This window comes from Oncorhynchus kisutch, linkage group LG28, assembly GCF_002021735.2.
Source record: "Oncorhynchus kisutch isolate 150728-3 linkage group LG28, Okis_V2, whole genome shotgun sequence".
Taxonomy (NCBI): Eukaryota; Metazoa; Chordata; class Actinopteri; order Salmoniformes; family Salmonidae; genus Oncorhynchus; species Oncorhynchus kisutch.
The window spans coordinates 17,369,352-17,381,079 of NC_034201.2; the positions used below are offsets into that span (position 1 = coordinate 17,369,352).

The following is an 11,728-nucleotide window of genomic DNA, read 5'->3' on the forward strand; positions in this document are numbered from 1 at the left end:
ATCTATCCCAAAGGAAATGGTTTTATTATACATCAAGGGAATACAATGCATACATATGAACATAACAGGGACTTTAGACTAAGCCCTCTGACTGCCAAGTTCCCCACTCCCAGGTCGTTAATTTGAATTGCATAGATAAAAAGTTTATCTATTCAAAATTCCAGATATAATTTTATTGTTCCCAGTTCATAACCCAATACATTCAATTCTAGTCTCGATGTTGTGGAGAAGGCAGGAAATCTTATAGAAACAATATTAAATCTGGCACATTTTCACTTTAAGGCAACAGGGATCCTCAAACCAATCAAGATGTGTCAGAGTAGGTTTAAAGAACTACAATCTCAGCTAAAAATCAGACACATTTACACACATTGGCTTAAACAGTAAAATCAGATTCGATTCTGGGGTATAATGGGCTTGGTGTGGATTGCCTTTACCGAGAATTGAAGCAGCAACAGCCGTGTTTGAGAGTTATAGGACGGACTGACAATACTTAATACTCGAAAGAAAAATATGTAAGCAGGCCTTACACATGGGCAGGCGTTGAGCTACACAAGCCATTGTTTTCGAAATATAAGACTGAACCGAAGTTTTGAAAGGGTGCATGCTACCCCAAGTGGCGAGCGCCCTTAGGATTCCCGAGTCTTAGCGTGGAAATTAATATAATTTAAATTTCCAATACCGCTACGCAAAACCACTTGGATTCGTAAAGCTCAAATAATGTGACAGTTACATTAGGCTCCATGCACTACATGCCTTATTGCTTGAATAAAATATGGCAGATGTGCATGATATTGAATCACATTCATTAGGTAGAGGTAAATACCAAAATAAAAAGAAACACTTGAATGAGGGATTCAAAGTATGTTGAAAGCAGTTGCAACCACACAGATGGGGTTTCTGAGTTAATTACGCAATTAAAACATCCCATCATGCTTAGGGTCACGTATAAAAATGCCCAGTTTCCCATTATTTTGGCTACCATGTCTAAAAGAGATGTCAGTGACTTTGAAAGAGAGGTCTCAAAGGAGCATAGGGGGTCAACCCGATTCAACGCTTATGGGAGATTCTGGAGCAGTGCCTGAGAGTTTTCCACCAACATCAAGAAAACACCAAATGGACTTTCTCATGGAAGAATGGTGTTGCATTCTCCTATAGAGTTCCAGAGACTTGTAGAATCTATGCCAAGGCACATTGATGCTGTTCTCGTGGCTCGTGGTGCCCAACGCCCTATTAAGACACTTTACAGTGTATGCTGGTGTTTCCTTTATTTTGGCAGTTACCTGTATGTGTGCACTGCAAGTCATGCTTTGATTACAACTACATAAAAATCATGCAACTAAATATTAAAATCATGGTATCAACACACCAAGGCATAGAACTAAGGACACTTGGAATTGGAACTGCAAACACGTCCTAGAATATAGCTTGAAATACAAAGGCATGAAAACAACTAAAGTCTAACTAAAGCGTGGATGTAAACAGTACACAATGCTTTGTTGTTGAACTGTGTAAATGCAGAGTTCTATCAGTACAAGCATCTCAAAATTAGAACATTATCTAGGAAATGCAAGTAGATAGACCGCCTTGTAGCGGAAAACAGATCAGTAACAAAATAAGAAGCTCCTTAAACATAATGCCATATTGGCGTGAACATTTCTCTCAAAATGGCTTTCAGCAGCAACTAGAGCTTTTCAATCTTGTAATAAACAATGCCTATGTGAAACATGGTAGACAATGCCAATATGAAACAGCCTGGCATATTAATACACCAATTAACTAAAATCTTCATTTGGTAAGTCAAAAGGTCAAACCAGTTGATAGCCTGTGCACTGTAACAGAATATTGGCATGGAGCTTTTTTTAAATTGACCCCACAGTATGTCCTTCCTTCCTTCCTTCGATGGGGAATAAATGGATGGGCTGAGATGATGGTGGTGCTCCAGACATCCGTCCTTTGGTACAGGTTTCCGGTGAAAGCAGGGTGGGGTTGTTCATGGGATGTTACAAGGGAACATGGCTGAAGAGATACGACACTGACTCGCCGTTGTGTGTCCGGCGAATAGCCTCAGCTAGAATCATGGAGATGTCAATAACCTGAAGGGTGGGGGGAGAAAAAAAAATTATAAACCAAATTATCACCCAAACTTATTTCCCCCACAGATAACCAATTGCTTTCTTTCTGGTTTGAAATGTTTAACGAAACACCACCACCAGTAGGTCAGTGGCATTGCGCCAAGGCAAAATCATTGCACTCAAAAAAATATTGAACAAAATGTTTTGCCAAGGCACACTTTGAAGATCCAGGATCAGTCCACATTTACTTCCTCTGCAAACAAAATGAGTAATGAATAGAAAATTCAGACTACCCCATACTAGAATAGTTTATACATTTTTTGTCATCGTGTTTGTGTGTTCTACACGAGATAAATATTCAGAGGCCCATTCAAGTTACAGGTGCCATAGGGCGTGAAACATGCATTCTGACAAGCATTCAATGCACAACAATTCTTCATATCACGGGGAAAACAGGGGAATCTTAGCTTTCGATTCCTACTTTATTTATTTCTCCTAAATATGCACGAACTGCACCATTTTAAACCCTGAGTTTTTAGCAGTGGCATGGTTAAGCGTGTTACCACTCCACAATTTGCTGTTAGTGCATAGGGGAGAGTGGGGCGAAATGTAACACGGGTCAATTGTAGGGTAACTTGGGTAAAAATGTCATCATAACTCAAAATTATTTGGGGGGAGTGACTTCCAATTTTGATGAGAGATTTTTTGTTGAGTAGTGGCAACCCGGGGGTGGTGGGGTCCTTTTAAAAAAAAGTCACCAGAATTGAGTTTACGTCCTTCATAAATATTATAGAATCCCTATTACAAATTCTTCCAGAGGAAACACTGCAGTAACTAAACTCAAAGATTTGGAAACGTTCAGAACAGTAAGGAGTTAGACACAGTAAGAATCAATCAAGCAGAAATGTAAGTAGTCCAGGCAACATGCTGAGCCATTGAAATTAAGATTGTTGACAGCCTGCTGCTTAGGTAATCATTGAACATTGTTTGGACAAAGTTTGAATGGTTTTCAAGAGGTGGAGGGGGGTTGGTATGTGTGCTTGTACTGGTGTCAGGTGATCTGTTATTTGTGAAAGAAAAACATTGTCAAAACAACTTATAATTTTTGAAAATAATGGAATGTTTATATGTTTCAATTCCCCAAGTGATCTAAACTACAAGGAAACATCAGGTGCTGAGCTACTGTGATGAGCTTGCGATTCTAACCTGTATTTTTGAACAGTGTTTCATCTTATCCTCCTGAGGGATGGTATTTGTGACAACCACAGCCTCAAAACAGGCGTTGTTGATGCGGGTGATAGCAGGGCCTGAAAAGATCCCATGGGTCAAGATGGCATAGACCTTTGTGGCTCCAGCAGACACTAGCCTGGATATTCAGAAACAAAACATTTGGTTGAATCTCCACATTCTGGTTGTAAAAAATAAATTTTAAAAACGTATTCAGTCTCTGTAAATGTATGCAGCTTAAACACAGTAACGACTCACTTATCTGCAGCGTGGCAGATGGTGCCGCATGTGTCTGCCATGTCATCAACCAAGATGGCCACTCGGTCCTTCACGTCCCCCACCAGGACCATGCGGTCCACCTCGTTAGCCTTCTTCCTCTCTTTGTGGATTAGGGCGAAGTCCACATTCAGCCTGTCTGCTATAGAGGTGACCCTGCAAAGGGAATCCACAGATTGGAATGGTTGACATCACTTGCAGTACCATAACCATACCACAAAGTCACATCTATAGGAGGAAGGGAATATATAGTAAGACACAGTTGTATGATTCTATGATTAATCCAAGCACTGTAAGGACGGTATCAAAAATACTTTCCTATTACAACAAAATTGTTGTAATAGGCTGAATGAGGTGAACTTGACAAATCCCTTAAATAATGAATTGAGCAAGAACAATCCTTTCAACAATGCTAATATTTCTAACAACTCAAATCTGTCATTTTGACCCATTGTAATGATGAAGCATCTACAGGCCCATTGGCCTCCTCCAATCTACCTTTTGGCTCCTCCAGCATCAGGAGACACAATGGTGCAATTCTTCCACTCATTGATGTTCTCTTTGATCCATTTCAGCACAGCTGGCTCCGCGTATAGATTGTCCACAGGGATATCAAAGAACCCCTACAGAGGCATACAGTGAGCAAACCCGTGATAAGATAAAGGATCACTAGTCAGCGTCTTCAAACGGCCTTACTTGCAACAGATTTTTGGAGAAACTTTCGTGGCTCACTATTGACAGCATGTTGTTTAGAAACAAAACCGATCCACGCACCTCTTCGGGGCAATACAGACGGGGTTGACAACATGTAAACTATATTTTGATCCAAATGTTTATTAAAAACAAATACATTTGCAAAATAAGCACTTATACAGGTTACATGTTTACAAAATAAGTCTCAAATACATCGTAACAGTTGTTAGTTAGCAAAATGGTCATATCATAGACGTGGCATAAGTCAAAATAAGACATGGTATCATGAACAAGATACTAGTGCGGCGGAAATAACTTAATTTGAGGGGGTTTTCGGTTATTAAACAACTGATTAACATCGGTTCAATTGCACTGAACAAAAATGATAAAAACATGTTAAGTATTGATCCCATGTTTCATGAGCTGAAATAAAAGATAACAAATGTTCAATTAAAAAAAAAAATGTTTACATCCCTGTAGTGAGCATTTCTCCTTTGCCAAGATAATCCATCCACCTAACAGGTGTGGCATATCAAGCGTATTTAACAGCATGATCAATACACAGGTGCACCTTGTGCTGGGGACAATAAAAGGCCACTAAAATGTGCATTTGTGTCACTCAACACAATGCTACAGATGTCTCAAGTTGAGGGGGCGTGCAAAGCAACAGAATTTGGCAGTGCGTCCAACTAGTTTCACAACCGCAGACCATGTTTAACCACGGCAGCCCAGGACCTCCACATCCAAATTCTTCACTTGCGGACCATCGGAGACCATCCACCCAGACAGCTGATTAAACTGAGGGTTTGCACAACCAAATAATTTCTGTGCAAACTGTCAGAAGCAATCTCAGGGAAGCTCATCTGTGTGCTTGTAGTCCAGGGTCTTGACCTTAGTGCAGTTCAGCATCGTAACCGACTTCAGTGGGCAAATGCTAACCGTCGATGGCCACTGGCACGCTGGAGAAGTGTGCTCTTTGCAAATGAATGACTGTTTCAACTGTACCGGGCAGATGCAGACAGCATGTGTGGAATCAGAATGCTGATGTCAACATTGTGATTTCCCTATGGTAGCGGTGGAGTGATGGTATGGGCATGCATAAGCTGCGGACAACGAACAATTGCATTTTATCGATGGTAATTTTAATGCACAGCGATACCGTCACGAGATCCTGAGGCCCATTGTCGTACCATTCACCCACCTCCGTCACCTCGTGTTTCAGCATGATAATGCACGGCTCCATGTCGCAAGGATCTGTACACAATTCCTGGAAGCTGAGAATGTCCCAGTTCTTCCATGACTTGCATACTCACCAGACATGTCACCATTGAGCATGTATGGGATGCTCTGGATCAAGGTGTAAGACAGCATTTCAGTTCTTGCCAATATCCAGCAACTCCGTACAGCCATTGACGAGGAGTCGGACAAAATTCCACTGGCCAATCAACAGCCTGATCAACTCTAAGCGAAGGAGATGTGTTGCGCTGCATGAGGAAAATATGGTGGTCACACCAGATACTGACTGCTTTTCTGATCCAAACCCCTACCTTTTAAGGTACAGTATATGGTGACCAACAGATCCATATCTGTATTCTCAGTCATGTGAAATACTTAGATTAGGGCCTAATGCATTCATTTAAATTGACCGATTTCCTCATATCACTGTAACTAAGTAAAATCTTTGAAATTGTTGCATGTTAGGTTTCTCAGTCATGAGAGAAATGAAGTCAAGAACTATATGGGATGCTGGGCTGAAGGGAGTTGTACTTTTCACTAAGAAAATATTCAACCTAGTTCAGCACAGAACCGTAGTAGTTAACTACAATGACCATAATCCATTGCACCGGTTCTTTTCCGGCTCAGACATAGATTCACTGATGCCTGCTACGTTAGGTTAGATACACCCAAGACCACACGGGAGGAATGTAGACAAAACGACAAGAGGGATAGAGAGTTCATGAAAGTTCTGCCTCATCTACTTTGAAGAACTAGGAAAATGATTATCAGACCGCTCTGCAGCATATTTAGGCCAGCTGGCCTAGCTAAATAGGATGACTAAAGACAGTAAAGTATGGGGAGAACAGAGATAACGTTAGATGTTTTTCTGGCTGGCTGCTACTGCCTGAGAAGTGATGAGATGACTTTTAGGAATGAAAAAATATACATTCCTATGTGGACCTGACAGACAAGGGAATATTTTCAATGTTTTGGCAATTGAATGTTCACCATTTTTGACTGGCATTAAAAAGCTCAAAATAATTTTATAATGCATTTAATGTAAAATACAAAAACAAATATAGAAACTGAAAACCATGATTATTTTGTAATAATCTAACTAAAACCAAACAGAGCTCTTATTTCTCAGCACTAAAAAAATAAATTTCTGAAACCAGCCACCTAGGATTCCCCACAAGGCAGCTTCTTGTCAAGCAACAATAACACCTGATCGCTCAGAATCCTAACCCAGCCTTCTACACTTGCGATGTGCGTGCATCATTTGTGACGTCGTCAGGCAACCCGCTCATAGTACTTAACTATCTCATAGCCTAATCAATCATTTGTACTTAGTTGTCACACTAGTGACTGCAAAATATAGATGGAACAAACCAAATAATGTGCCAGAAGGCTCACCTGTATCTGCGAGGCGTGCAGGTCCATGGTGATTATGTGATCGGCTCCTGACACTGACAACATGTTGGCCACCAGCTTTGCAGAGATGGGAGCCCGACTCTGTTTAGAAAAACATTGCTAATCTCTATTCTCATACAATGCATGCAGAAGGTCCATTGAGAAAATGCAATTAAAACAATTTGCTAAGAGGGAGATCAATTTCCTTTCCGAATTAGCTTTAGCAGTTATATGGCATTTCTGTGAAGCAGTCAAATATATGAAATCAAAGCAAATAGACTGATTTATATGGATGTGAAGTGTGTTGATGCTGTGAACAGAACAAACTATTTAAGTTTCCCTCACCCCCACCTTGTCCTTCTTGTCTTGTCTTGCATATGGGAAACAGGGGATGACAGCCGTGACTCGTGAGGCAGAGGCAATCTTACAGGCATTGATCATGATGAGGAGCTCCATTAAGTTATCATTAATCTCACCACAACCACTCTGGACAATGTAGACATCCTCTCCTCTGACACTCTCCCCGATCTCCACGCTGCAGGATCAAATCATAGACTGTGTCAGACAGTAGGCTATACATGGTGACAGGTAGAGAACATGAAGACCAATCTGTTAATGTACATCAATCAAGTATTGCCATCAATGTAAAATAATAAAAAACAAACAATAAAAACATTGCAGCCAGCAGTAATAAATATCCTGATAAAAAATAAATCACATGGTTATGCATGGCCTGTCTGCAAGAAACTTGAAACATTGTATCAACTAGGTCCAGCCACAAGCTTGCACAAATAAACTTAAGACATTGTATAAAATATTCTGGACCCTCAGAGTTTTACCAGTGAGCTTCAGACAGACACAGATGTGGGCTATTTGCGCAGGAGATAAGAAGCAATCAGGTAAAACAACTTTATGGTGTTTCCACCGGATCAGAGCCCCCCCCCCCCCCCCCTCCTGATTTCCATATATGAACTGTAACTCAGTAAAATTGTTGAAATGTTGCATTTATATTTTTGTTCAGTATAAAATTACTTGCTGTTTGAGGTGAAGAAAAACGTACTTTAGGAAGTTCCTCAGCTCATTAGTGGTGGTGAGTGAAGACAGACATACTATCAGATCTCCAAGTGGGCACATTTATAAGCCTACATTTGTGCATAGCCCAGGTAGCCTAGGCCTACTTCTATGCGTATTCAGGTGTGCATCCTTAATCAACATTGACAGGAGCAATCCAAACAAAACAATTAATAAATTGACAAATCGTAAATGGAACAAAAATAAACCCAAACTTTTTTCCCCACAAGTGTAGCCTAGGTTGTGTGCTCTGCAAACAACGTGTCAACTCTGAAAATGGGAACTGTAAAAGACAAATCTTAATAATAAAGAATGTATTAACAGAAATGAAGTTAACCAAACAAACATTGTAGGTTACAAATTCTGGGAATTAACAGTAAATGTACTACTGGTGGTATTGGTGTGCCAGCCCCGCGACCTCCGCAATGGATTAGTCCACTGAAACAGGCGTCAATCAAGACATGCCATTTTTTGCAACTGCTCAACAAAACAATCTCAGGTTGACCAACAGCCCATCAACCAGTCAACTAAATGGGCTCAGGCCTAATTCAGTCATACATTCCTGTCCTAACATCTATTCTGTTGTTTAAAGCTGCAATATGTAATTGTTTGGGCGACCCAACCAAATTCACATAGAAATCTGAGTTATAGATCAGTCACTCATTTAATGCAAGACTAAGGAGCAGTAAATACCCCTTGTAGACATTTTCTATGCTTCCCATTCTTACATTTTCTGCATCTTTTACTTTTCTGTTTTGTTCACCAGCTTCAAACAGCTGAAAAATACAATATTTATTTTAGCAAAAATATATTTTGCAGCGGTTTAGATGGTACAGTGACTATTTTATACATTGCTTGTTTCTTCACAAACTGAAATTAGGCAAACTATTATAATTTTAGCAACCAGGAAATGGCAGAGTGATTCCTGCATATTATACCACCACCATTTAACTTGAAGAAACTGTGGAGTTTGAACAACCCTATGGATGTCAACGCTCAGGATCAGCACCATCATTACAAACCTCCAGGTAAACCAACTCCTCAGGCGTTTACATCTCAAAAGGCACTTGTTGCTTATACCCGGCCACAGGTAAGCAAGTCAAAGACTACTGGATCATGGGATTTTATATCACTAATAGGAACAGTACAACAACTCACGAGTAGCAAGTAATATGGCAATATGAAAAGACACTAGATAAACTAGTAATATCATCAACCATGTGTAGTTAACTAGTGATTATGATTGATTGTTTTTTTATAAGGTAATTTTAATGCTAGCTAGCAACTTACCTTGGCTTCTTACTGCATTCGCGTAACAAGCAGGCTCCTCGTGGAGTGCAATGAGAGGCAGGTGGTTAGAGCGTTGGACTAGTTAATTGTAAGGTTGCAAAATTGAAGGTAAAAATCTGTCATTCTGCCCCTGAACAAAGCAGTTAACCCACCGTTCCTAGGGCGTCATTGAAAATAAGAATGTGTTCTTAACTGACTTGCCTAGTTAAAGGTGTAAAAAAAATAATAATAAAAAAATTGGCCAAGTCGATTTCCGATTGTTATTTAAACTTGAAAATCGACCCTAATTAATCAGCCATTCCGATCAATCGGTCAACCTCTAGTGTGTATATGTCGATTTCTTCATTTAAATAATGAGAATCTCCACTGTCTAATTATGTAAGTCTGGGCAGCGAGTACATAGTACCGGTAGATAGTGTCCTTTACCCCTGAAAAAAAGATGCAGGAATGGCCATATGCAGGAACTCCCAGGGCCACAATCACACACTATTGGGCCTTTGTGATAGTTCTCGAGTCATAATTATGCCTAAACCACTACGATTTCTGCAAACAATTATTAAAAACTGATTTGAAACCTAACCTTAACCACACTGCTAACATTGCGCCTAACCCTAACCTTAAATTATGACCCCAATTTGTGTTTTAGGCTGTGGTAACCAGTGACAACCTGCGAATTGTTACTTTCCTCTTCTATCCTTGTTTTGGTCTAACATGCTGAGTGCACATTGGCTAATGGCAGTAGTCCTTGACCAATCGCGTCGTAGCACTGCTCATACTAAAAACATTATCAGACCATCACACGACAAGGGTCTGGAAAACAGAACAGCCACCATCCGCATGCCCTTCACCCGCTCAAACTACGTGAGTCCAGAGGTACTGATCCTAGTCCAAGTTCATACATAGGATTTCACCCCGATCATGAAAATTCGTCTGGGCCGGCAAAAAACGTGTTGTGTATGCCCGGCATTACAATAGTCCACATGGATTTTAGGCTGTTGCAGTTCCAACGTTAGGCCTCCTGCCCTTACCGTCTACTTTTTTAACAAAGCTAAGTAATGCTAGTTAGCTAGCTAGATTAGTTGTGGAAAACGTTGGCCGTAAGCTAATTTAGTTAGCTAACTAGCAACAATAACTACCACACTCCCTCGCGCTTTCAATCGGCCATGTGGGCTAACTGGCTAACGTTACTGTAGACTAGCTAACAACCAAAGCAACATTCCCAGGCAGAACATTCACCCACTGGTAAAATAACTAACCGTAGCTAGCTGGTACTCGGTCAAATATATTAATTGTTTAAAACACTTTTAACCTACCATGTCTCCTGGTTGCTGAATTTTTTGGTCACAACCTTCCCCAGCTCAAGTCCCAGGCGGTCGGAAATTTTTTGGCCAAGGTCCGGATGAGAGGTACCGCTGAATATCTTTATGTTAGGCATTTGAGGAATCCGGATTAAGTAACCAAACAACACCCTCACATAAATACACGGCTAAACAAGTTCGCTAGCTTCTCTGTATCTAGTATCTAACCCACCAACAGGAGCCTAGAACTTGCGACGGCGACTCTTTTCCGCTGTGGTTTAGTTTCAGCTGCCGAATGAGTTGGCTCGTTGTCTCATGCCTTTTTCGGATTATTTCTTCTTATTAAAATGTGTATTGTCGGATCGCAACCAGTTGAACGCTGCATACACCGCCACCTACTGTACTGGAGTGTGAGGCCGACACTGAAGGGGCTTGTGCACAAAAGCTCTTACAGGGTACCTTAGGAATCCTAACTTATATGAGAAGGGAGAGACTCTTGTATCAAAGAACAGTAGCATGGATGAAGTGAATTTCTTTTCTCTGTCTACCAACCGGCCAGTCGACGTGCACCAACCACTCCATTTACACTACCAGTCAAAAGTTTGGACATTTACTCATTCAAGGGTTTTTCTTTCTTTTTTCTTTTTTTCTACAATGTAGAATAATAGTGAAGACATCAAAACTACGAAATAACTCATATGGAATCATGTAGTCACCAAAAAAGTGTTAAACAAATCAAAATATATTTTATATTTGAGATTCTTCAAAGTAGCCACGGCATTCTCTCAACCAGCTTCATGAGGTAGTCACCTTGAATGCATTTCAATTCAGTTTAGGTGCACCTTGTTTTTTTGTGGAATTTCTTTCCTACTTAATGCGTTTGAGCCAATCAGAAGATAGCCCTATTTGGTAAAAGACCAAGTCCATATTATGGCAAGAACAGCTCAAATAAGCAAAGAGAAATGACAGCCCATCATTAATTTAAGACATGAAGGTCAGTCAATCCGGAAAATTACAAGGACTTTGAAAGTTTCTTCAAGTGCAGTCGCAAAAAAACATCAAGAGCTATGATGAAACTGGCTCTCATGAGGACCGCCACAGGAAAGGCAGACTCAAGAGTTACCTCTGGTGCAGAGGATAAGTTCATTAGAGTTACCAGCCTCAGAAATT

At 40.4% G+C, this 11,728-nt stretch overlaps 1 protein-coding gene across 3 annotated transcripts; it reads right to left on the reverse strand.

The window, feature by feature from the left end:
- Positions 1-5: 5 nt before the first annotated feature.
- On the reverse strand, positions 6-10,894 carry LOC109875660 (ribose-phosphate pyrophosphokinase 1). Of its 3 annotated transcripts, none has more exons than XM_020468072.2 (7): positions 10,574-10,894; positions 7,251-7,434; positions 6,903-7,001; positions 4,077-4,201; positions 3,561-3,734; positions 3,282-3,441; positions 6-2,096 (listed from the first exon to the last, which is right to left on the reverse strand). In XM_020468072.2, exons 1-7 carry the CDS (start codon positions 10,693-10,695, stop codon positions 2,004-2,006), a joined length of 957 nt encoding a protein of 318 aa, XP_020323661.1. In that variant the 5' UTR covers positions 10,696-10,894; the 3' UTR covers positions 6-2,003. The 3 variants fall into 3 exon arrangements, with proteins under 3 accessions (XP_020323661.1, XP_020323659.1, XP_031664008.1); XM_020468070.2 differs by having other exon boundaries at positions 7,245-7,434; positions 10,574-10,884; XM_031808148.1 differs by lacking the exon at positions 10,574-10,894 and adding an exon at positions 9,261-9,289.
- Between the last annotated feature and the right edge of the window lie 834 nt (positions 10,895-11,728).

Excerpts from the sequence above, each read along its gene's own strand:
- LOC109875660 (XM_020468070.2), bottom strand. The coding sequence starts at position 10,695 with ATGCCTAACATAAAGATATTCAGCGGTACCTCTCATCCGGACCTTGGC. Across the intron at positions 7,435-10,573 it reads TTCAGCAACCAGGAGACATG|CGTGGAGATCGGGGAGAGTG; the intron begins GTAGGTTAAAAG and ends TTGATCCTGCAG. Across the intron at positions 2,097-3,281 it reads AACACTGTTCAAAAATACAG|GTTATTGACATCTCCATGAT; the intron begins GTTAGAATCGCA and ends CCCACCCTTCAG.